This window comes from Vidua chalybeata, chromosome 3 (genome assembly GCF_026979565.1).
Source record: "Vidua chalybeata isolate OUT-0048 chromosome 3, bVidCha1 merged haplotype, whole genome shotgun sequence".
In the NCBI taxonomy this organism is placed as follows: Eukaryota; Metazoa; Chordata; class Aves; order Passeriformes; family Viduidae; genus Vidua; species Vidua chalybeata.
In genome coordinates this window covers 58287989-58313629 of record NC_071532.1, presented here as the reverse complement: position 1 = coordinate 58313629, position 25641 = coordinate 58287989, and the positions used below count along the sequence as shown (strand labels likewise).

The window sequence follows — 25641 nt, the reverse complement described above, 5'->3', positions numbered from 1 at the left end:
GGAAGTCTTGAAATGTCACATTCTGGTCCGGAAGTGTGACTACTCTACTGGAAGCCACTGAGAGCTAAAATTGCTAATAAAGACTTATATGTCAATAAATGGTGTCCTCTAACTTGCCTTCTCATGGACTGTTCTCTGTTCCTTTCACAAATGCTGAATTTGACTACAGTAGACACGTATTATTTTCCCAGAAGTATTGCATCTGTTGTCTAGTAGTCCATTTGCAAGGCCAACAGGCTGCAGATGCCAGTGCTAATGCACTGTGGGCCATTTTAAGGGGGCAACCTGCTAGGGCCATCTTTTGCTTCTCAGTCATTACTTGCTGTAGGAAGCAGTGATGCTGTACGTGAACATCAGTGGTATCATGGCACTGCAGAAACAGCAACACAACTAGTGCAGAAATTACCAGTGCCAGGGGCTGTACCTTCTCTTGCTGACCCTCTGCTCAGGAAGACATGCCTGGACAGCCCATTTTTTCACCACAAAAGCTTTATTTATCTTGTCAGTAGGTGCTCTATATCAGTTGAATACCAGGTTACTGAAGAAGAGGTAAGGGTGTACTGAAGTAGATTTGAACTTGATTTATGAGTTGTTATCAAGTTCTTACTGACTAGCTAGCTCCTGCCAATACACAAGACACTTAAAGGGAACAGATGGCAACAGGAGATTCAGCTGTTTAAATGTTCCTCTACCATCTTGCGTACGTTTTTATTCATGCAGGTGAGGAGTGGTGAAGAGAAAGCATCTCTCTCTTCTCCTCCCTCCCTTTTATACTCCCTATAATCCATTTTGTTCTTATCTGCAATTCTCCCTTCTACTTGCAAATGTTTGTAAGTCATCAAGATCTAATGATGAGCCCTGGCAAATCAGGGAGGAATACAGGTCACATCCTTGGTGACAGAAGGGACAACAATCTATAAGAAAAGGCTCAGCAGAAAACAACTGGCATTATAAGTCTCCCTTGGCAAAATACAAGAATGGTTACATTAAGTGTAACACAACCCTGAAGTACAAGAGGTTTCTGTTTTCGATTAGTCTGATGTTGAGCTTGGAAGGATTCCTGCAAACAGAGGTTAATGTTAACATGAATAAACAACTAAAAGGCCTAGTATAACATTAAAGATAGTCTCATAAACTCTTCAACAAAAAAAATGTTTAAGCCAGTTGCTAGGTAATGATGATTGATTAAACTTAAGCTTTTATATATACACAACCCTCATACATACAGCCATCTGATACTCTTAAGGTACAGCTAATTTACACCAGTTATGAAAAGACCACACATATTTTTATACTCACGCCTGCCAAAAGCTTTCTGTCTTTCAGCCTAGCTACCAGGAAGTACCTCATTATTTATTAATGGCCATGTTTTTACAGTTTGCTCTTCCCTCCTGTAAATCAGTGTCAGATATGTTTGATTTCTTCTTAGACAAGAATAATTCTTCTTTTTAAAAAAAAAAGTTCCCATGAATGAATTACAATGTGTTTTCACCATTTGTTTATGGTAGTTATTGTGGCCAACTTGGCATAGGAACCTCTCTGAGAAAATTGGAGAAGACAACCTCTTAACAAGAAGGGGATGGGAAGAAAATAAAGGTTTGTACATTTTTTAGATCAATTTTTATACACTTTGTCAGCTGGGTGATAAACTAAGGTACTGGGAATTTCACAAGATCAGTGTGCATAACTTTTGTCAGAATGGGAGCTATATCAGTCTCTATCTCTGAACTCTTCAGGGCAGAGTTGATGACTTCCAACCACAACTAAACCCAGTCAAGTTCCATGCAGAGGGAACTGAAAAAAACCACAGATTATGACTGTTTGAGTTCAAAGCTAAATGTAGAACAGCTCTGTTTCTGCAGATGCACAATCAGTAGATGTAAACTGAATGTAATGTCCATTCAAAATGTCCAACTTTATTGGACCTCAGTGAAGAGAGCATTAAGTCAAGATTTCTGGCTCCTAGTGGAGACAAAATGAAAAGAAGGGAGAGTTTTAGGTATTACACAGCAGCACTTAGGTAGCATAAATCCTATATGGAAAACTTAGAAAGGTCTCTAAAAAAAGGTCTCTAAAAAGCATGGAAGAGTGTATCCTAAAGAGTCTGTAAGTAACATGGCAATAGCATAGGCCTAGAGTTCACTGTACTTTCTTTGCTCAACTTAATGAAAACTGTCTGTCAGTACTATATTTTGTCTAAGAATTTCATAAATGTTGCAGAATAGAGGTTAGATTTTTCCAAACTCATCCATAAGTTTGACAAGAAAGTCTTGCCTGAACCGCCCCTCTCTCCCCCCCACAATGAATTTTCCTTATAGAGCCCTAAAACTAGAACTGAATAGACCTTTTTCAGGGTACGAAAATCAATCTCAGATTGCTGGAAAACACATCAAGGTGAATTGCAAAATAGAAAAATAACCATCTTATAAAAAACTGACCTTAATATTTCCATGTATTTAACTTTGATAAGTTCAAGTGTGTCTCATACTCCTAATTTTCATTTAGAAGTAAATGTTCAAAATTGCTGTTACAGAAGTCATCACTTGCTCTTGAAGACTATCTCAAAGGTATTCAAATTATTTTTTTTTAGTTTTATGTTATTATGTTTTGCAGTACATAAGCTGGGTGACCAACTGTATGCAAATATTCATTCTCTCATTTTTCTGAAAGAGGATTTCCTAAAGACTGACTATTCATTTGACATTAAAATCTATCCCTGCTTTGTGTACTCCTTGTTAATCTTGCATCCTGACACTATTGCAGGTCCCAGACTATGAGTTCGTCAATTAACTTTAACAGTAGAAGTAGCAAATAAGGATGGATAGACAAAGTTAAAATCATGAAGTTACAATGCATTTCCTATATTGTACATATTTGTAGTAGAAATTCCCTGCTGTCATGGGAATATCTGAACAGAAACTGGATTATTTCCCCTGAAACTTTATAGTAATGAGTGGTTAAAATAAATATTTTAATACTTTCACAGCTGCTATTTTTTTTCCAGACTGAAAGAGAAAATAACATTCTGTTGTCAATATGCAAAGTTTCTGTTTCACCAATCAGCTGTGTCTGACTCACAGATAGATATCACTTGGTAATGTTGTCATGCTCATCTGTGGCTTCAGTAGGAGGTGGTGTTTGTCTACAGTGTTAAAAGGTTAATTTTTGGAAGGTGTACTATAATTACTTCTCTGTTGGGGGTCCATGACATCTCATGGTCCACCACAAGCCACAGAGAAGCATTCTTGTATTAGCTGTGGTAAATCTTATAATAACTGCTGCTCTCTTTATTGACCTATGCAATTTATATCTCTCTTTCAGCTTTGTTGCCTGCCCTGGTGGTGGGCAGTGGCATTGCAAACACCATCTGGATGAAGTGGGGTTATAATTCAATTGTTGGTTAATTAGAAATTCTGCAGTTCAAATTTAGGTCATTGTCATTCTGTCTATCACTCAGTGTAAATGCACTGATTCAATGTACCTAGGAATGCTGTCCCATACTGTCAGTAATTCACCCATGATAACACGAATTGTTCATAAACATTTAGCTTTGAATTCCTTGGTCTACAAGTCGCACAACCTCTGACTGTACCTCAGTGTACCACATTATTTAATGCATAACTTGAGGTCATGATAACTTAAATATATGTGTAAGGACATAGCTGAAGAGTTCTTCTCTCTTTAAAACTCCCTATTATTAAGATTTTGTTTCTCTGTTTTTTTTCCCAAGGCCTCCTTACTTTAATTCAATATGTAAAATAAAGTAAATTAGATTTTACTCAAAGTTTCCCCAAAATTGTTACCAGTTTTACTTAAGGTAGCTACAAGGTTTGGATCATATTTGTTTAAATGGAGTATTTTTCTACCTTCATCTGAAGTCTTGCATCAATAAAATCTATTATGAAGTTGTTTTTCTTTCTCTGTGGTTAGAAACACTGTGGACAGGTGGGTCTTGTTTGCTTTGGCCAGCATCAAGGTGTAAGGAAGATATATTGATGTATGAAGGGCATGCTTTTCCAGCTCAGAGAGGGATGGGTCTCATTAAGATACCATCTGTAGTAGCTTTTGGGGTGGGATCATTGACATGAATTACTTATAAATTAATTTGACTTTTCTATTCGGTACATCTGTCCCAGAGTCAGTAAATACTGCTGCTGTTAGAGATAAATTTGTCTGTTGTGTTGCCCATTTGTTGCATTGGGCATTCATCACCTCTCTGCTTCTCTGTTCTGAATGTTTCTGTAATTTGCATCATTTGAAATTTCCTTTTATTACAAAACCTCACATTTCATTTACTGAACTTTGTCTAGTCACTTGTGACCACAAATCACTGAGGTGAAGATCTGGTTGGTTTTTGCAACCCCTTCAGGGAATCCTCTCTCAAAAGCAGAGTTCATGGTTCTTGTGTATTGAAATGATGGAGCTATTCTGAGGATGCTGCAACAGTCCATGCAACTTCATCCTCTCCTTGTCCAAATTCTTGCTTTGCCATCAGAAATGGGAAAGGGCTTAATAAACTCCTCAGCAGTTCATTGTATGACACCCTTGGAAACCTCTCAGGGAGAGGAAAGTTGTGCAGCGCATCTCAAAAACTGCAGGTCAGCCGTTCTTCAAATTTGCTTTTAGTGTAATTTTCAAGGAATCCTGGACTTCTGCACTGCTAATGGATGAGATATGAGAGTCCTTTCCTGATATCCTGTATTTAACTAGCAATAGTAATTGTATCCTACCTGTGTCCAGCTCTGACAACCCAAGACAGTCAGCTCTGCATGTACCTGGGAAGTACCCAGAACTTCAGAAATGCCAGCAAGCAATACATGGAAGATTTTTGTGTTCACTTGTGAGGTACTGAACAAGGAACCAGCAAGCACAACTTAGAATCCCTGTCTGTTTTGAGTAACTGCTCTCAAGTGGTACATTTATCCCATTGAGTGCAAGTTCAACTGTTTTATTTTCAGGATGAAAACACTCCCAGAAAGAGCCCCTAAAGTTGCATGCTGAGAAGCTGCAGCACAGGGCAAAACAGAAATCATGTGATTTCAACAACTTCTGGATAACATACATAGGTACGCGTGGGGTGGGAAGTCACAAAGTGTTTCTTACATGCCACATTTAGCACAGCTCAGTGCTAACCTTGGTGCAGGCTGTAAGAATGGCAGTAGATGCAAAATGCTATGGGATAAGTGTGGAAGTAGGGACCACTCCAAGGCATATTTGATGCAAACAAAGCTCATTTGCTCCATAACATGATAGACAAAAATGAGGCCCAGAGCTGCCAGGTCTGATATATCATTGCTAGAAATCCAAAATAAGGCCCATTTCTCATGCTATAGGGTGAAATGTGTTTCAGGTGCTAAAAGATTGCTTATTTCATATATCTTAACAGTTTTGAAGAAATTATCCATGTACCCAGGAGAAGGTGTTGGAATACTGTGTTGTATATAGTAAGTTGGATGTGAAGTGCCTGGGACCTAACACCCATCTGCCATGTAAAAAGAGGTGCAAGATCAGAGGGACTGCAGAACTGGATGTGCTTTATGACCTCAGCCAGGCGTGTAACCTACACCTGGGTAGGTTACACCTGGAGCACCATTTTCTCTCTCTAAGATTGCACCTAAGATAATTTCAAATCTGTTTTTCTCTTTATTTATAGTACCTTGGTCAGAATGGGGCCAAGGATCATTGAGTGTTAAGTAGGCCCTGTTGACTGGGCTGTAAGGCTGAAAAATACAGAAACTTAATGATTATACAGTCTGAAAAACAGGAAGGGGCAAAAGGGACAGAAAGGCTTTCTTGGAGAGAATTTATTCTCAATAAAATGACAAACCACATTTCATAAATTTTGGTGTCAGTCTTCTTTCTGCTGTAATCCTATCAATCTATAGGAAATCTTGGAGAAAACAAAATTTCTGATTAAAAGGTTCATGCAGACAGATCATGCATACTAAAAATAATTGCACTGGCACAAGCACTGTTAAAAAGTCATGCACAGCAGGGTGAACACATCACTTTCTCACAAATAAGCCCAACTGCCACAGGTGCTGAGCAGAAGTGCAATATTGCAGAATAGGAATCATACAAGCTAACTGCTATGGCTCAGGAGGAAATTCCCCTACTGTCTCTGGTGAGTGTGTAACTCCTAAGGAGATACTTTACAGAGAAATTCGCAGGGGATGTGGGTGGTCCTTCTCATAAAGCCTTCCAAAAAGTGTCGCTGTTATGAGTGGTTTCAAAGTGCCATTCTTGCTTTTCAAACGCCCGTCACGTAGCACCTGGTGGAAAAGAGAAAGAATGGCACTAATAGTCAACTATCAGAGTAGCAATACTGCATAGTACAGAAAGAATAGACCTTAGATGCTGAATACTTTGATGCAACACTTTTAAAAACAATCATGATAGTGAAAGAAAACAGAATTCTCTCTGGGTCTGCCACAGCCTCCCCATTATAGCCTTCCCACATTTCCTTGGACCCAGAAGTCATTAAACCTTCCTCTGTCTTTGGAAAAAAGATAATTTTCTCTACCTTATAAGAAGGTGAGAGTGAGAATAACTAATTTGATAGGTTCTCTTTAGTTACTCATACAAGGCAACAAAGGTTATATGCAGATCTAGGACATACTTGAAACATTTTTTGATTTGTTGACCCCAAAACAATTTTCAGATGGAAATAGAGAATTTCAGGGTACTGGCCATATGTAGCTTTTCTTAGTTCCTTTTTATCAATTTGAAATCACTGTTCACCAACTGTGAACATCTGTAAAAACATTTTTTGCCCCTGCAACAAAAGGTAAGCATGTATTTGGTAAGAAAATACAACCTATTGTTTTAAAATTAGACCACAATCATATTTTTAGCATACCAATAAATTCTTTGATGGGCTTATTTTTAGAAGTCTCATTCAAAAACAAGTATGAAGGATGAACAAGGCTTTTCAATTTCCTACTTTGTAAAAAAAAAATCACCCTTGTTTCCCCTAAAATTTTTCAGGTCTTTCTCACTGTCGTCATTGTCTCTTGTAAGCTGTTAAATACTTCTTCCAATCAATTAGGATTTCATGTAGCCTATTGCATAAAACTAATATAAAGCTTATAAATGAAAACATCTTTTGGCAAAAATAAAATATGAACCGCCAAATAAAAAGAAATAAAACCCACAAACCTCTCAAAAATCACTTTTAACATTCTTAACTGCATAGAATCTCTGCTCTTACACATAATACTTCTAAGTAGTTTTTCTTGTTTGGGCAATTTCTCAGAGTATTTTATTTTATTTTCTCCTAAAATGCCCATCATGAGAAACCTGTAGAAAATAGCTCATTGAAAGTCGTGGTTTCTTCATTTACTATCTGAAGTGGGAATGCAGATTTGCTAAAGAAAGCACTGAAGAGCTCCAGGACTGGTATGTTCTCATCAGTAAGGATTGATTCAATCCACCTGTTTAAATCTGTCCCCTTGGGTTCCAGTCTGCAGAACCAAAGAAAGTTGTTCTGGGATGGGACTTTGCTGCCAGATCAGTTTTCAGCACCACAGCATGAGAAACCTTGCAAGAAACAGCTCCAGGGTGTCCCATTACCTCAAACTCCCCAGGGGCCAGCTGCACCCCGCTGTACAACACTTCTGGGAAGACATAGCTGGTGCCAAACGTGCCACTGAGGGAGAACATCTCAAACTTGGTCTGAGCCGTCTCCACGGGTTGCCCACACGTGCTCAGGTTTGTGCTGGGGCACTTGAGCAGGCTGCAGATCTGTGGGGAGGAGGAGACAGAAAGGCAAAACACCACTAAGCTTTCAGCAAGCACAAAATGGATTTGATAGCAAGAAAAGTAGCAGGATGAAGTAATGGACAAATGTTTTTAGGTGGTTGGCATGTGGCCACACTCACCTCTAAACATGCAATTACCTGCCAATGGTATTTTATGAGAGAACCGTGAAGCCCATCAAATGCACCCAGGACATAAACTTCATCTTTCCTCTTGTCTGACATCTGGTAGACCAGATGACAGCAAAGGTCTCCTTGGCAAACAGTGTAATTTCCATCCTTGTGCCTGAGTTCTCTGAAAGTGAATATATCCTTTCGGACAGGTCCCGAGAAAGTGTCATTTTCACCAGGAAATTTCTTGATGCTCGTGGCATACAAACTCCAGTTGATGGCAGGAGGGTAGGTGGGGGAAAGACGGGGGTGTGCGCTCAACTCTGCTAGCAGAAGATGTCCCTCCTCAGTGGCACTGTCGTAGTGGTAGGCGGCAGGTCCTTCTGGCGTGAACAGCCCACTGCCTGCCAAGGACATCACCAGCCCTCCGTTAGCCAGCACCACACAGCACAGCTTGGCAGGGGCACCAGTCACCTCCCACACCACACTGGCATTGTTTTCCAGTGATACTATTTTCATTCAATACGTTACTGAGAGTTTTGGAATCATTTTAAAGCACAGAACAGCTGAAATAACCATCCTAATGTTAAAACTTAGGTTCATTTAAAAATAAATCATAGCTCTCAGAGTGGCATATTTGACAAAGGGGGCAATCATGGGGGTAGTTGTGTTTCACTGAAGGACACACAGGGCTGTGGCCTAAACTCAGCTCAGTCCATTTAGGGCAGGCAAAAATGTTCCTTTGTAGTTTTCACTTTGCTTCAGGGGAGAGTAACAGATGCAGCTATGCCCTTTTCTCAGTTAAGAGAATAAAAAATAGGCAGTAAATATATATTAAGAGCAAAACATAATATCTCTAAGTCTTCAGCAACCACAAGAAAAAAGAGAATGTTTTATTCAGTATACAAGTGGAATTCTCCTTTTGGTTTTACACTATTAGGGTCTGAGTAAAACATTTTTTTCTCCATTTAGCTGTTGATCGAATTATAAACAGCAAATGCTGCCTCTAGATGAGAGACTAAAAATTTAAGTGAAACTTTGTGCTATTTTTGAAATAAAATTTCACTTTTAAGTTATCAAAAGTTAATGTCACAGGCTTTCTATTTTTACCTTTTTCAGAACATTCAACATTTTCTTACCTGAAGTTGTTTGTTGCATTCAGTGCCAAATCGCAAAGATCTTGAGTTCAATTAAAACACTGTTTTTCAGAGACTTCACTATGTCTTAAAACATTTCTGCCTGCTTCTGAATCTAGGAACAATTTCCCTGTTCCTGAATGCAACTCACCTGTCATTGCCATGCTGGTGTTGTGAGTATTTGCTGAAAGTAAATTAACACGCATGCCCATAGCCCAAGCAGAGTGAAACTCAATTGCAGTCAGAAAGGGCAGGACATTCATCCAAGCTGTTGGGAAGAGCACGGTGTCCACCTGCATCTTGCTCACCAGGACCATGGCAGGCTCATAGAAAAGGATGTCAAAGCAAGTGAAAATGCCAAACTTTCCAAAAGGAGTCTCAAAGGTGACAGCTTCTGGCTCTTTTGGATAATTAAACTGAGTTTCACCTCTAAACAGATTGTACTGCAGGTGAAGAAAATGGCATATTAGAAACTGAAAATAAGGCAAGATTATGAACAGCTTTTGCATCTGAGACAGGCTTTAATGCAGAACTGGGAGTTGAGGTAGCTGAGCTGGCTAGCACAGCTGGTTTGTATCCATCCAGCTGACCATCCCCCTCAAAAATGGAGTGGCTGTGCCCCATGTACCTCCTGAAAGCAATGCCCATTCAATATTAGCTGCTAAACTCCAAGACCAAGGGCCAAGATGTCCCCTCCAAAAGCACTGACTAGGTTGGGTATGAATGTACCAAGGAAAAGCTTATGTTCACTGAGTATGGAAAATTCTGTCAATGCTTCTTTACCATTTACTGTCATAAACGTAGCCCCCAAGTGTTTGGCAGCTGGCATGAACTCTGCAGCTGTAGTGCTCCTGGGAATAATTTGCCTGACTGGTCAAGCAATTGCTTGGTTTTCCTTCTGGCCATAAGATCATCAAATCATCCTGGATTGACTGTCACTTTATAATAACATAAAATTCTTGCATAAACAATCTGAAATTGGTGCCAGAGAGCTGAAAAATCCATTGATAATAAATTAGAGTTTGATGCTGAAGCATTTCCTTACCTTATGGTACCGAGCCACCAGTTTCCCCTGTGCATCAAACACGACATCCGTATTGTACTGGTAGCGACCATCCCTGGGGCAGTTGGGATCGCTGGAGTCACACGGCTTCTTGTCCCCAATATTTGCAACTACATAGATGGAGTTATTTCTGGCCATGCAGCTGAGTCGTTCCTGCACTGGTGCTGGACCAAATCTATTGCATTTTAGGGAAGGAGAAAAACAAAATTAACAAAACCTGTGCTGTCAGTGGTGTCCATTTCCAGAGTACTTGACATCTCCAACCCTGCAGCCATGGCACAGTAGGCAGATACACAGAGTTGCTGCAGTGCTTCCTCAGATTGCTTCTTGCACCTTGTGGTATGGCCTCTGCAGGGACATGCCTGCCAGTTCCCTTCAGCACCTGGAACATCCTCTGCAGTAAAGAGGTAATCCTCAGGCTGGGAAAGGGCAGAAGAGCAATCTCTGGGCAGAGGAAGACACTAGCTTGGTGTCACGCAAGCAAATATTTCAGCATCAGGCATACTGGCACCTGAGGACTGCAGCTCTGGGCCCTTAGCACACTAATTAGGGTTGAGCTGTGGGATAATGCAGATGATATGGTTAAGGCAACTCAGCAATTAATTTCCTCCCATAGACAGGAGCACACAGACCTGTAACCATGGCATGAAGAGCAGTGGGTTATTAGTTTTGAGATATGACAGGGTCCATGTGCCAGAAACTGGCAGCACCTCTGAAGCATCCATAGCAGGCCATAAAGAGAGCAGCCATTCATTCCCCTTTGTAATGTGGCAATGCCTACAGCTGTGCAAGGTGTGCATGGTCCAAAAAGGAGGACCTCCATGCAAGATACACACACAGCACCAGGAATAAGGCACGCCAGACACTGACGGCAAGGGTTATATTCCCAAAAGCCGCTAGTGAAACCCCTGATTTGGAACAGTGAGGAGGCACTGGGATCACCTCTGCTAAACCTGTGTGGTGCACCAGAATAAAGACCTGCTTAGACACACTGCCACCCCCCACTCCACCTTCAATGAAAGACTGTATACTTTAGCTACTTTACATCTCAGCAAAAAGTTGCACGTCCTGTGCAACTGTGACTCTTCTTCTTGGAAGCATTGAGTTATTATATCCTCACAGATACAATAACCTGCTCCTCATCAAGCAGGTGCAGAAAGCCATGGTGAAAAGGGCAGACCACAGCTGTAATTCCATAGCTGAACATGTATTGCAAGCTGTATGAGTCTAAAGTCCAGTGCTCAGCTATAGCTTAGTTTGTCACTGCTGGAATACGCTGCTTGAATGACAGATCATGTTCTACAGCACAGAGACTCTAGCAATTCAGACTTTATCTTACCTTAATTGCGGAAAACCAAGATTAAAAGTTCCTGGGTTTTTATAATTTAGAAGTTTGGACTTCATTTACTGACTTCATCACCTCTTCCTCAGAGACTACTTCATGTCCACAAAAATGGTTTGTGCGCTTTTGTTGCAACAAGTCATTTGCAACAGACAAACAAACCAAAAAATCAAAGAAATACTACTGTTAATAATTTAGAGTCAGTTCTATTCAAAATCGTGTGGAAAAAATTGAAAACAGAATGAGAAGCAGGATATTCTGGCATCAAAAAAAGACATTTGCTTAACTTTTAGTAATCCAAATTCTGTATGTTGTTTGAATTTCACCTTAAAGTGTGTAATTTAAAAAAAATCATAATGTTTCCCTCATCAGTTCGTCATGGACATGCTATATATTTAAACATTTAACTACCTTCATACTCAATTTTAATTGAAACTTATATCAGAGTTGTTAGCAGTTCTTAGTAATTTAACGTGAGCTGCTCAAGGCTCCATGAGATAACAGGTTGAAATCACCTAAAGCACTGCAGAAGGAATCACCTTGAGGGGTCAGTGCAGGGAATCCAATTCACCACCGGATCAGGGATATCCTCCAGGTAGGGGTAGATGGATTCTCTTGTGAATCGCCAGCCATAGATGCCGTCTTCAGGAGTCACAATGATGTGGGCACCCTGTCACAACAAGCTCCATTTAAAGGTCACCCATCAACAGACAACCAGGAGAGTCAGCAGGAGCAGAAAACACTGATGGACAACCTTCATGGTAGCTGCCCTCGTACCTGCTGGGCGGCTTCCTTGATGGCCCCTTCCAAGACATCCATGTTTTTGTTCATCAGGGCCAAAGCATCGCTGGGAGAAACGGGCTCCTCGGTGGGATGTGGCAGGATGACGGCGTGCTCGTAGACGGCTGCCACGAAGGTGTCGGAAGCAAGGGCCTGAAGGGCTGCGAGTTCAAACACCACAGCGAGCAGGATAGCCTGGGAAGAGAGCATGGCTGCAGCCTCCCAGCTCCTAGAGCGCTCTGAACAAACAGTGCAAAAGGAAAATGCAGAGAAAAGAGAAGGGGGACAAAGTTTACTTTGAAAGAGGGAGGAATGAACTGCAGGTCTGTTAAAGCATTACCTTGGAACCAAGTGTGAGATATAAGAAAGTATTGCAGTACACAGTAAGGATGTCACAACTGAACAAACCAAAATGCTGAGCAATGCCAAGCCTATTGGGGCTAGTAAAAAAAAAATCAATAAAAACATATCTAGAAAGAACAGTCCAATTCTTGTTGTTATACTCTTCCCTATCACTGATTACAGCAAGATTTTTATCTGTGTAGGCTCAGCTGATACCCAGGTGGATATCGCCACCCGTGGAGCTAGACTTCTGTGAATTTTGAGTGGCAAAACTCAGGGTAATAAAATCTTCCTTATTCTAGTATCTTTCTATTCCTCAGTTCCTGTGCTATGTGTCAGTAGGTGCAGCTTGCATCTGAGTTTCTCTAGACCAAAGAATTTGCATTACTGTCTCACTGTACTTAGATGCCATGTACCCAACACGCCAGCAACGGAACTGTCCCTTCAATTCACCCCAGTGTCTCTCCCAGTCACTTCTGTTTAGCTGAGCATCGCTTTCCAACAGTCTTCCACCAGAAAATATGAATCTGGATAGAATTTTTCCTCAGAATTAAAGCATGTAAGTAGCTCATTGCCTGTCGCTCACTAGCCTGAAGCAAAAGAGCAGGCTAGTTCACAGGTGTAGTAGCATGCCTGCTCCTCTGCACACCTTTCTGTCCAAAGGAAGCTGCACTATATTGAGAAGCCTTCATTTTAATCTTCAACTCATTTCAAATCCATTTGTTCCAATTACATTTTCCATTTTTTGACTTTCTAGTATTTGCAGTATTCTCATTTGAAAAAGGCTATGTGAGCAGTGGAAACAGGCTATCTGCTTTCAGCTACAGCAGACTGTCACTGTAGAGCTGGTTCAGAAAATACAGACCAGCAGATGACTGCAGATACCGCAGAGTTCTCTCACAGAGTAGTGCTGACTGAGGGTGTCAATCATTAGGAACTTTGATTTTTATCCAGTGATGTTCATCCCTAAGTACTTTACTACACACATTACTACATCCAGCATGCTCATTCAGTAGACTTAAATACAAGCCTTTTGAAGGCTGCAGTAGAGATCTCGGTGATACTTGAACTAATGTAGCTTTGAAGCCTTCCTCCCTCTCTGCCTCACTTTTTTACCAAATGAAATATAGGTTGAGTCACATTAAGCACAGTCAGACATCATTGTGAAAGAGGAAGCAGCAAATGCTCCTTTGTTTAGCAATAGTGAGGACATCAGCCAGAAAGGAGACTGCCCTGCCAGGGCTGAGCAGAAATATTTACAAGTGCAGTGCTAGGGGAATGCCCCGCAGAATTCAAGTCCCACGGCCGGGACAAGGTGCAGTGGAGTTCTCCCTGTTTGCCTCTGTACCAGCAGGCACCGCTCCCTATTTCCTGCGGAGCTGGGGGCTCCCCCAATAGCAAGGAACTGACACCAGGTAAACAAATAAATCCACCGAATAAACTGAAGAAAACTGCAGTGATCTGGGCTCTCCGTGGCTGTGGACAACGTAAGGGGAAACTTATCTAGAGGTCCGCCTACTTTCCACACTTCTCTCCTCCCAATCCACTCTTCCCACCCCGATACTGCATCCGCCCCCATCGCTGCTACCGCCGGATGGTGGGGGCTACCTGAAGCTTTACTTCAGTGAGAAGCAGGATGCAATTCGGTGCTAATTTTTCCTAAATCAGCTTAGCTGTAGAGGGAGTCTTTCCTCAGCCCGTGCTCCGGCTTCTTTTCTTGTGCTTAGCGAGAGGAGAGCTAACAGAGGAAGACTACTGCGCATTCCAAGGGTTAACCTTGCCTGGAGAAGGCTGTGTGAAAGGTCCCTCCGACAGCCACGCAATCACTGCCGAGCACTGAGTACATGTGAGCAGGAGGCAGGAAGTCAGAAGGCGCTCACTTCTGGCAACAGCACGTAGTTATGTTACTTGTGCCGTAACAGGACAGCTTTTACTCGGGCGTAGGTAGAAATTTAAAGATACGGTGCTTTTCCTCTCCGAACAGTGGAATGTTCCCCATTACTTCTACTATAGGATTTGTAGAGGGCTCCAGTTTGATACTTTCACGGACTACAGTCTTATTTTTAAGACATTTCCTTGTCAGAAACACCAATGTGTTTTGCCTCCTGCGAGTCTGTATTTTTTTAATGTTGTTGGTCAGATTAAGCGTAAACAATGTTTGTGCTTCAAAGCAAACCTTCAGAACAAACAACAGAATTAGACACACATCGAACTCTTAGCTGGGAAACACAAAGTAATCCAGTCCACTTGCCTAAGAAGTGCTGTCTGCAGGGCCCACATCCTCACACGTGCCAGCGTGCCCCACCTGCTCCAGCTGTTCACTCCCCTTTCCCAACACCTGCTGGCACAGTCCCGGCTCTCCCTTGCCCTGCTAGCAGCAACCATTCCATGGAAACACAGACATGCTCCTGAGAAATTGCTTGTACTGAGCATTTGTGACACAGAGTTATCAACAATTCTGTGCTAGGGAGCTTTTCCTCATCCTAAAAATGTGGCCAGAAAGATTAAAGTAGATCCTCTCTCATGAAGTACAGAGCTTGGTATGATAACACATTGTGTGCTGAGCTGAATAATTGGTTTTTGAAGGAACATATTTTCAAGACTTGTTTTTCTTTTCAAAGGAAATTTGAATTTTCCAAGGTTCTGGTAATCTCTTGTTTACAAAAGCACCTGTTCAGAAATGGGGTGGGAACAGTGTTGTGAAAATGGCTGCTAATAAACCAACAAACATTTCAAATAATTAAAAACTGTTTTTTTATTGGGCCACACCCTACTGAATCCTACACCTCTAAAGTCAGAGGAAGTTATTTTCTATTGTTCCCAGTGTTAAGGCCAAGCCTATGCCAACCAAAGCTATCATAAAAAAAACACATACACAACGGTCCAGCGGCATATTGTTTTTTTGCTGCAAAATCAAGTCAATAAATCAAAATACAGTAACTATGCCGTTAGGAATGGCAACTTGAAAAATAGAATGCCATTTTAATTATGAAGATTAGTATTAATTAGCATTATTTGTGATTAATTAGTGTTACATAAACGAGCAGATGAAAGCTTGAAGGATCTACATTGAAATCATGCTGAAGCTTGATCTGTGCGTGGTGGGTCCTTTTCATACCACCTCCCATAGAGTGTTACCGTCAAAACTGGCTTTGATGTAGTATTCCGATTTATCAGACGTCCATCAGCTAGCACCTGGTTATGAAAAAGTAAAATAAGCAGGAGCAGCATCAAAGCAGTACTATTGTATGGCAAACTCAAAATCATATATTCAGTAATGTTGATCTAATTGAGAGAGCTCCAATCTCAATTGGAGCTAGCAGGAAGTCTGAGAAAAACTACATTTCTGTCTTGAGGGAGATCTTGTTCTAGAGGATTTGGGGGGAAAGGGCAGAAGAGAATTGGCAAGGTGGACTTACTGTATGAATACAACCATGAAAATCAGGCAGAAATAAAGCTACCTTGAACTTAAGGCAGAGGAGAGAGGACTCTGGTAACAACTAAGTTGCTTTTGCCTTTTGACCACTGATGTCTGACAAATCACAAGGGTATCCCATTACCTCAAACTCCCTAGGGGCCAGCTGCACCCCGCTGTACAACACTTCTGGGAAGACATAGCTGGTGCCAAATGTGCCGCTGAGGGAGAACATCTCAAACTTGGTCTGAGCCATCTCCGTGGGTTGCCCACATGTGCTCAGGTTTGTGCTGGGGCACTTGAGCAGGCTGCAGATCTGTGGGGAGGAGGAGACAATGTATTTAGCAAGACATTAACACTGGTAGGGAAGCCTTGTGTCATCAAAGCTAATGTGTGTCAGAGCAGGTGATAGTCACAGGATATTTTTCATAATACTTGGGCGACTCATTTTCAGTTGTAGCTTATTTTTTGTCCCTTGATCTGATTGGGTGTATTCCAGACCTGCATTCTTATAATTTTATAAATAAATTGTGTTTTATATAAGTGCAGCCAAAGCACTTTATTTCATCTCTGAAGCCTGATCTTGTCCCTTCCACTAATTCTTTCAATTGCCTGTTGTCTTTTTTGAAGGTTTCTTTCCTACATGTCTTAGAAGATGTGTTTGTGAATAGAAATTTTAGGCAAATGAAAAAAAGTCTTCCACATAAGTACATTGTACAAGTGCACATCCAGGTCCTCTTACTGCTAATTGTATATGTTGCTAACGGTACTTCATTAGATGGCCTGGTAGTCCATGGGAAATCTGAATTTGCTGTTCCCTGTCCAAATCCTAGTTAATATAGGCCAAGGAGATGATGTCAGCATATTTTGTTACAGTTTTGTGTTAGTAGTTGCAGCACATAGAGTAAAGTATGTGCTGCAATGTTGTTTCCCTTTTGTCATGAGAGTTAATTATCCATCTGATAAATGTTTATGGTCTTCATAAGGAAATATGAAATAGGGCTAGCCCTCCTCTCATTCAGCAGTGATTTGAAGCATGTTGTCTGGTTTTGCTGATAGGTGATGGAGTTTTTCTACACGTCTGGCATTGGGGGATAGAAGCATGTTTGCAAAAAACAAAAGTATTATTCATCAGCAAATATGGTTTTGTGTTGAAATGTAAATAAGTAGAAAAATAAGGAATATGTTCTGAGAAAATGAAAAAATATTGAGGGGAGAAAGGAAGAGTAGAAATTCCTGTATTCTCTAGAACTTTCAATACTGGCAGAGACTATGTGGCAACTTCCACAACCACTGAAATCAAGTTTACAGCCAAGCTCACCAAGAACTGAATTTATTCAAGCTATCTTCCTAGTGTTAGATAAGCTGTTTGCTGGATAACACCAGCCCTCATATCCCGAGGTCTGTACCAGCTGGTACAAAATGGTGATGCTGACAGACAGAAATAACTAAAAAAAAGTATAATCTGCTGGCACAATAACTTAATTATGAAGGCAAAGGATGTTTTCAAATATGGCTTTAAGAAAATTCAACCAGTATGTAGCTCACTGTCTTTCCAAATATTTGATTAAAAGAGAGGAAGAGAGGATATTTCCACTATAAGTCATAAGCCATTTACGTAAGCTTCATTGCTATGATTTGGATAATGACAAAAAAAATTAACATCTCTGTGACCCTAAGTTAACAGAGCATCTCATAAAGATAGCTATGATCAACTGATTTTTAACAGCAACTCTTTGATGAAAATACACTAAGACCACATCTGGAGTACTGTGCCCAGGCTTCTGAGCACAAGTAAGAAAAGGAACTACTGGAGAGTGTCCAGCTGAGGCCACAAAGATGATGAAGAGTCTGGAGCATCTCTCTTATGAGGAGAGACTGCGGGAGCTGGGCCTGTTGAGTCTAGAGATGACTGAGAGGGGTCTCATCAATACATACAAATATCTCAAAGGTGTGTGCCAAGAAGATGGTGCCAGGCTCTTTTCAGTGGTGCCCAGCGACAGGATGAGGACTGATGGCCATAAAAACACAAGAAGTTTCACCTCAACATGAGGAAGACCTTTTTTACATTTAGGGTGGCAGAGCATCAGAACAGGCTGCCCAGGGAGGTCTTGGATTCTCCCTCTCTGGAGACACTCAAAAGCCACCCAGATGTGTTTCTGTGTAATCTGCTCTAGGTGACCTTGCCTTGGCAGGGGGATTGGACTATGTGATCTTCAGATGTCCCTTTCAATCCTAACTATTCTGTGATTCTGTGATACAGAGGAGATTCAGAACACTTAACTGCAGATATTCACAGAAGAGAACCTAAATTTAGCCAATATTGCACACCCCTAAAAATAGTGAGTACACTCTGGGCATTTAAAAGAGGTTTAGAGACCTCTCTACTGCATTTGTTTGATTTGAAGGCAAACAGGCCTGGAAGTTTTAGCAACTTCTTTCTATTACTAACAAAAGGTGCACTAGGACTCCGGCATAGAAGAGAGACATTGTCTTCTCTTTTTCTACCACAGAGCTGAAGGTTTGTCCCTGTAAATAAGCTTCCTAAAGTAAGTAGCCCCCTCCAAAGAATTACCTGCAGATAGTACTGTCCTTCAATAACATGAAGGCCATCAAAAGCACCCAGGACATAAACTTCATCATCTCTTTTCTCTGCCATCTTATAGCTCAAGTGACAGCAGAGGTTTTTTTGGCAGACAGTGAGATTCCCCCCAGGCTTAGTGAGCTCTGTGAAAGTAAAGAGGTCTTCAAAGATGATTCCTGTGAATTCATGGTCATTCTGTGAGAATCTTTCAACACTCAAAGCATACGAATTCCAGCTGACAGCAGGCGGGGAGGCAGGAGAAAGACGAGGGTGTGCATCTAGTTCAGCAATGAGGAGATGACCATCTTCAGTTTTCATGTTGTAGGAGTATGTTCTGGCTCCAGCTGGTGCATAAATGCCACTCCCTGTGGAGAGCACAATAGTCAGTCCAAGAAGAATTTAAAAAATCCTGTTATCCTTCTAATTGTCTCTACTGATAGCTTATCCACTATTCTACACAGATTACCAGTATTTTAGTCTCATCAAAGGTGACCATTAGCAACTCAGTACACAGAGCTCATGCTTTGGCAAAGAATAGCATTTATTCCCTTAAATAAGGTCTGCTCAGTGTAGCCAGAGGCAGAGGATGTTTGGTTTTTTATGTTATGTTATGATTATATTTATGGCCTCCTCAGTTCTCTTTTTTCCTGTATGCAATAGAGCTGATAATTCCTTTTTTCTTGGCTGATTGATGCAAAAGGGCCAGCTACTGATTGAGACAATCCAAAACACGACACAGGCAAGTATCACAGGCCTGTCCATGAACAGAAGGAGATAGCAATTGTCCAGCCCCCTTTACACTGGCTGAGAATGGGTGAGTCACATCTGACCAGCACCAAGCAACAGAGGGAAATCAAAGGTCTGTCATACCCATCCCTGCAGAAGCCTGTCAGGCATTTCAAATGAAAAGTCTCAAAGCAATACTGTGGTTGCACAGCTCAGTGAAGATACCGGTGTAATTGAAATATACTATTTCATAAGCTGAGCTCTAAAAAAATCAATGCTACATTCTAAAATGAATATGTGGACTTCTTAGCAGTGTTACTACCACAGGCCTGAACATGTGTTTTTAACGGTTTTCTGTAACAGTGTTAAATACAGCTATAAATATCTAATTTGGCAGAAGAAATGGAGCCACATATATGGTTTATGAGTATATTTACAGTCTGGCATTCAATCATAGACTTAGAAGTGCAAAGGGAAAGAGCCTTAGAAACCACAAAAATTTCTGTTCAGCTATAAGGGCAGTGACCTACTACTTATTTAGAGCCATTAAAAGAAAAGATAATCCTAAGAAGCTAGGGGAAATAAAACACTACAAGTTTTGTTGCGTCTTTATGAAACCAATAGTAACAGGATCCATCAGCATTGAAATTTGGTGACTAGACTCTTCACCTTCCAGAAAAATACATTATATTCCTCTGCAAAATCACTTTGTAGAACAGGGAATAAGAGATTTGTGGTTATAAAGATTCTTGCACAGAGTGAAAATTAACTTACCTGTCATTTCCATGCTAGTGTTGTGAGTATTGGCAGCTAAGACATTGACACGCATGCCCATAGCCCAAGCAGAGTGAAACTCAATTGCAGTCAGAAAGGGCAGGACATTCATCCAAGCTGTTGGGAAGATCACGGTGTCCACCTGCATCTTGCTCACCAGGACCACGGCAGGCTCATAGAAAAGGATGTCAAAGCAAGTGAAAATGCCAAACTTTCCAAAAGGAGTCTCAAAGGTGACAGCTTCTGGCTCTTTTGGATAATTAAACTGATTTTCTCCTAGAAAGAGATTATACTGTAGGGGAAGGAAAATAGAGAAACCTGTTAGAGGCACTTACTAATCATGTGTCTTGGAGTCATTCCCTAAAACTGTTCAGAATGACTAAAGAAAAATTTTGACCGTGTTGGAAGCCCTCACATGTAGGACATCTGGCTAACATTGTATTTTCATCGTACCCAAAATATGGAACACATATTACATATTGCCCTGGCATCTAGCTAGGAAAGCAGCCAGCTGCCTTCAGGTCTGTTGGTGTCATCTTCATAAGAATAATCTCTCCACTCCCCCCACCTAGTTTATATTTCTGGTGACCCAAATGCAACCAGAAGAGAAATAGTAATGTAACAGAAGTGTGGGGGATCTGGTGCCAAGAGACAAAATCGGTGACTTTGGTGTGGAGGTGCCCAGAATCACTGAAAGTACAGAGCACCAGCAGGAAGCACAGGACAGTATTTTGGGATACTGCAGACTAGAAAACTAAGGTTGTGCTGATGGGGGAAAGGCAGATTATCTCAGCCAGCAGAAAAACTAAGGTTGTGCTGATGGGGGAAAGGCAGATTATCTCAGCCAGCAGAAAAACTGAAGTTTGTGACGTTCTCAGCTTTCCAACATTTTCCTTCTTTCTTCACATACATATTTATTAAGAGTCCTTTATAAATGTCCAGATGGTCTGAAAGTAAATATGGACACCACACCAAAAAAGAAGTTCACGTTTACTTAACTTGTAATTCAGCACATGGGCCATAGCAGGCTGGGGGACAGATTTGTATTATCAGTGTTTCACTCACCCAGTTTGCTCACAAATAGATACCTTGGCATTGCCTTTAAACAACCAGATGAAATACCAGGCCCAAAGTGCATTAAATGAACTGACTTTACTCTATCCACATTGGCATGATATCTGGTTCATAAACAGCTTTGATGGAACTTGCAGGCAGGCACATAATACTGAAAGAGGAACTTACATTTGGTGCAAATGTTTCAATATCCTTATGTGCTTTTATACCCATCTTAGGTTCATCATTTTGTCCAAATAATTCCCATTGTGCAAAAACTGTGCCAAACCAGCATCAGAAAAAAAGGCCCTGCTTCTCTGAAATCAGAGTGCTCATCTACCATGAAACAGATGAGAACACTGAAATCCAGGAACATGAAGTGGTAGTCTGGTGAAAAGCTGGCACTGAAAATTGAAGCTGCTCAAGCAGCAGAATTTGCAGTAGTAGTGAGCTAATGAACTGAGGAAGTCAACCAAAACCATATGCCACTAAATTGCACCAGAACAATCATTTTTCATTCCAGTCTGTTTTGAGAAACATGACAGCAAATGCAAATTTGGCATTGATGCTTCATAGCAAGAGAGATATTCTTTTAAATTATAAAGAAAAACAAAACTCTGACAGTGGACAATGACTGGCATCTAATTCTCTTCCCAAACTGAGACATTTTGGAAGTAGTGGAAAATTAATTTCTGTCTCCCCAAGCCCAATTTACCTTATGGTACCGAGCCACCAGTTTCCCCTGTGCATCAAACACGACATCCGTATTGTACTGGTAGCGACCGTCCCTGGGGCAGTTGGGATCGCTGGAGTCACACGGCTTCTTGTCCCCAATATTTGCAACTACATAGATGGAGTTATTTCTGGCCATGCAGCTGAGTCGTTCCTGCACTGGTGCTGGACCAAATCTATTGCATTTTAGGGAAGGAGAAAAACAAAATTAACAAAACCTGTGCTGTCAGTGGTGTCCATTTCCAGAGTACTTGACATCTCCAACCCTGCAGCCATGGCACAGTAGGCAGATACACAGAGTTGCTGCAGTGCTTCCTCAGATTGCTTCTTGCACCTTGTGGTATGGCCTCTGCAGGGACATGCCTGCCAGTTCCCTTCAGCACCTGGAACATCCTCTGCAGTAAAGAGGTAATCCTCAGGCTGGGAAAGGGCAGAAGAGCAATCTCTGGGCAGAGGAAGACACTAGCTTGGTGTCACACAAGCAAATATTTCAGCATCAGGCATACTGGCACCTGAGGACTGCAGCTCTGGGCCCTTAGCACACTAATTAGGGTTGAGCTGTGGGATAATGCAGATGATATGGTTAAGGCAACTCAGCAATTCATTTCCTCCCACAGACAGGAGCACACAGACCTGTAACCATGAAGAGCAGTGGGTTATTAATTTTGAGATATGACAGGGTCCATGTGCCAGAAACTGGCAGCACCTCTGAAGCATCCATAGCAGGCCATAAAGAGAGCAGCCATTCATTCCCCTTTGTAATGTGGCAATGCCTACAGCTGTGCAAGGTGTGCATGGTCCAAAAAGGAGGACCTCCATGCAAGATACACACACAGCACCAGGAATAAGGCACGCCAGACACTGACGGCAAGGGTTATATTCCCAAAAGCCGCTAGTGAAACCCCTGATTTGGAACAGTGAGGAGGCACTGGGATCACCTCTGCTAAACCTGTGTGGTGCACCAGAATAAAGACCTGCTTAGACACACTGCCACCCCCCACTCCACCTTCAATGAAAGACTGTATACTTTAGCTACTTTACATCTCAGCAAAAAGTTGCACGTCCTGTGCAACTGTGACTCTTCTTCTTGGAAGCATTGAGTTATTATATCCTCACAGATACAATAACCTGCTCCTCATCAAGCAGGTGCAGAAAGCCATGGTGAAAAGGGCAGACCACAGCTGTAATTCCATAGCTGAACACGTATTGCAAGCTGTATGAGTCTAAAGTCCAGTGCTCAGCTATAGCTTAGTTTGTCACTGCTGGAATACGCTGCTTGAATGACAGATCATGTTCTACAGCACAGAGACTCTAGCAATTCAGACTTTATCTTACCTTAATTGTGGAAAACCAAGATTAAAAGTTCCTGGGTTTTTATAATTTAGAAGTTTGGACTTCATTTACTGACTTCATCACCTCTTCCTCAGAGACTACTTCATGTCCACAAAAATGGTTTGTGCGCTTTTGTTGCAACAAGTCATTTGCAACAGACAAACAAACCAAAAAATCAAAGAAATACTACTGTTAATAATTTAGAGTCAGTTCTATTCAAAATCGTGTGGAAAAAATTGAAAACAGAATGAGAAGCAGGATATTCTGGCATCAAAAAAAGACATTTGCTTAACTTTTAGTAACCCAAATTCTGTATGTTGTTTGAATTTCACCTTAAAGTGTGTAATTAAAAAAAAATCATAATGTTTCCCTCATCAGTTCGTCATGGACATGCTATATATTTAAACATTTAACTACCTTCATACTCAATTTTAATTGAAACTTATATCAGAGTTGTTAGCAGTTCTTAGTAATTTAACGTGAGCTGCTCAAGGCTCCATGAGATAACAGGTTGAAATCACCTAAAGCACTGCAGAAGGAATCACCTTGAGGGGTCAGTGCAGGGAATCCAATTCACCACCGGATCAGGGATATCCTCCAGGTAGGGGTAGATGGATTCTCTTGTGAATCGCCAGCCATAGATGCCGTCTTCAGGAGTCACAATGATGTGGGCACCCTGTCACAACAAGCTCCATTTAAAGGTCACCCATCAACAGACAACCAGGAGAGTCAGCAGGAGCAGAAAACACTGATGGACAACCTTCATGGTAGCTGCCCTCGTACCTGCTGGGCGGCTTCCTTGATGGCCCCTTCCAAGACATCCATGTTTTTGTTCATCAGGGCCAAAGCATCGCTGGGAGAAACGGGCTCCTCGGTGGGATGTGGCAGGATGACGGCGTGCTCGTAGACGGCTGCCACGAAGGTGTCGGAAGCAAGGGCCTGAAGGGCTGCGAGTTCAAACACCACAGCAAGCAGGATAGCCTGGGAAGAGAGCATGGCTGCAGCCTCCCAGCTCCTAGAGCGCTCTGAACAAACAGTGCAAAAGGAAAATGCAGAGAAAAGAGAAGGGGGACAAAGTTTACTTTGAAAGAGGGAGGAATGAACTGCAGGTCTGTTAAAGCATTACCTTGGAACCAAGTGTGAGATATAAGAAAGTACACAGTACTTGCAGTACACAGTAAGGATGTCACAACTGAACAAACCAAAATGCTGAGCAATGCCAAGCCTAATGGGGCTAGTAAAGAAATAAATCAATAAAAATCAATCAAATAAATCAATAAAAGACATATCTAGAAAGACATTAAAGAAATAAATCAATAAAAACATATCTAGAAAGAACAGTCCAATTCTTGTTGTTATACTCTTCCCTATCACTGATTACAGCAAGATTTTTATCTGGGTAGGCTCAGCTGATACCCAGGTGGATATCGCCACCCGTGGAGCTAGACTTCTGTGAATTTTGAGTGGCAAAACTCAGGGTAATAAAATCTTCCTTATTCTAGTATCTTTCTATTCCTCAGTTCCTGTGCTATGTGTCAGTAGGTGCAGCTTGCATCTGAGTTTCTCTAGACCAAAGAATTTACATTACCGTCTCACTGTACTTAGATGCCATGTACCCAACACGCCAGCAACGGAACTGTCCCTTCAATTCACCCCAGTGTCTCTCCCAGTCACTTCTGTTTAGCTGAGCATCGCTTTCCAACAGTCTTCCACCAGAAAATATGAATCTGGATAGAATTTTTCCTCAGAGATCTCGGTGATACTTGAACTAATGTAGCTTTGAAGCCTTCCTCCCTCTCTGCCTCACTTTTTTACCAAAAGAAATATAGGTTGAGTCACATTAAGCACAGTCAGACATCATTGTGAAAGAGGAAGCAGCAAATGCTCCTTTGTTTAGCAATAGTGAGGACATCAGCCAGAAAGGAGACTGCCCTGCCAGGGCTGAGCAGAAATATTTACAAGTGCAGTGCTAGGGGAATGCCCCGCAGAATTCAAGTCCCACGGCCGGGACAAGGTGCAGTGGAGTTCTTCTCCCTGTTTGCCTCTGTACCAGCAGGCACCGCTCCCTATTTCCTGCGGAGCTGGGGGCTCCCCCAATAGCAAGGAACTGACACCAGGTAAACAAATAAATCCACCGAATAAACTGAAGAAAACTGCAGTGATCTGGGCTCTCCGTGGCTGTGGACAACGTAAGGGGAAACTTATCTAGAGGTCCGCCTACTTTCCACACTTCTCTCCTCCCAATCCACTCTTCCCACCCCGGTACTGCATCCGCCCCCATCGCTGCTACCGCCTGATGGTGGGGGCTACCTGAAGCTTTACTTCAGTGGGAAGCAGGATGCAATTCGGTGCTAATTTTTCTTAAATCAGCTTAGCTGTAGAGGGAGTCTTTCCTCAGCCCGTGCTCCGGCTTCTTTTCTTGTGCTTAGCGAGAGGAGAGCTAACAGAGGAAGACTACTGCGCATTCCAAGGGTTAACCTTGCCTGGAGAAGGC

General features: G+C 41.7%; 2 protein-coding genes across 2 annotated transcripts; both read right to left on the bottom strand.

The window, feature by feature from the left end:
• Positions 1-5789: 5789 nt before the first annotated feature.
• On the bottom strand, positions 5790-12588 carry LOC128786290 (pantetheinase-like). The gene is made up of 7 exons (XM_053939482.1): positions 12187-12588; positions 11949-12079; positions 10050-10242; positions 9156-9447; positions 7899-8272; positions 7573-7743; positions 5790-6272 (listed from the first exon to the last, which is right to left on the bottom strand). Exons 1-7 carry the CDS (start codon positions 12397-12399, stop codon positions 6153-6155), a joined length of 1494 nt encoding a protein of 497 aa, XP_053795457.1. The 5' UTR covers positions 12400-12588; the 3' UTR covers positions 5790-6152.
• A 2680-nt stretch (positions 12589-15268) lies between these two features.
• LOC128786113 (pantetheinase-like) lies at positions 15269-25039 on the bottom strand. The gene is made up of 8 exons (XM_053939167.1): positions 24736-25039; positions 23931-24172; positions 23693-23823; positions 21799-21991; positions 20031-20322; positions 18522-18895; positions 16092-16262; positions 15269-15726 (listed from the first exon to the last, which is right to left on the bottom strand). Exons 2-8 carry the CDS (start codon positions 24141-24143, stop codon positions 15607-15609), a joined length of 1494 nt encoding a protein of 497 aa, XP_053795142.1. The 5' UTR covers positions 24144-24172; positions 24736-25039; the 3' UTR covers positions 15269-15606.
• Between the last annotated feature and the right edge of the window lie 602 nt (positions 25040-25641).

Coding starts and splice junctions, on each gene's coding strand:
- LOC128786113 (XM_053939167.1), bottom strand. CDS start 24,143: ATGCTCTCTTCCCAGGCTATCCTGCTTGCTGTGGTGTTTGAACTCGCA. Junction 23,824..23,930: donor TCAAGGAAGCCGCCCAGCAG/GTACGAGGGCAG, acceptor TTGTTGTGACAG/GGTGCCCACATCATTGTGAC. Junction 15,727..16,091: donor TGGCCCCTAGGGAGTTTGAG/GTAATGGGATAC, acceptor TTTCATAACCAG/GTGCTAGCTGATGGACGTCT.
- LOC128786290 (XM_053939482.1), bottom strand. CDS start 12,399: ATGCTCTCTTCCCAGGCTATCCTGCTCGCTGTGGTGTTTGAACTCGCA. Junction 10,243..11,948: donor CCCTGCACTGACCCCTCAAG/GTGATTCCTTCT, acceptor AAAATGCAATAG/ATTTGGTCCAGCACCAGTGC. Junction 8,273..9,155: donor CACCAGCATGGCAATGACAG/GTGAGTTGCATT, acceptor TGTCCTTGGCAG/GCAGTGGGCTGTTCACGCCA.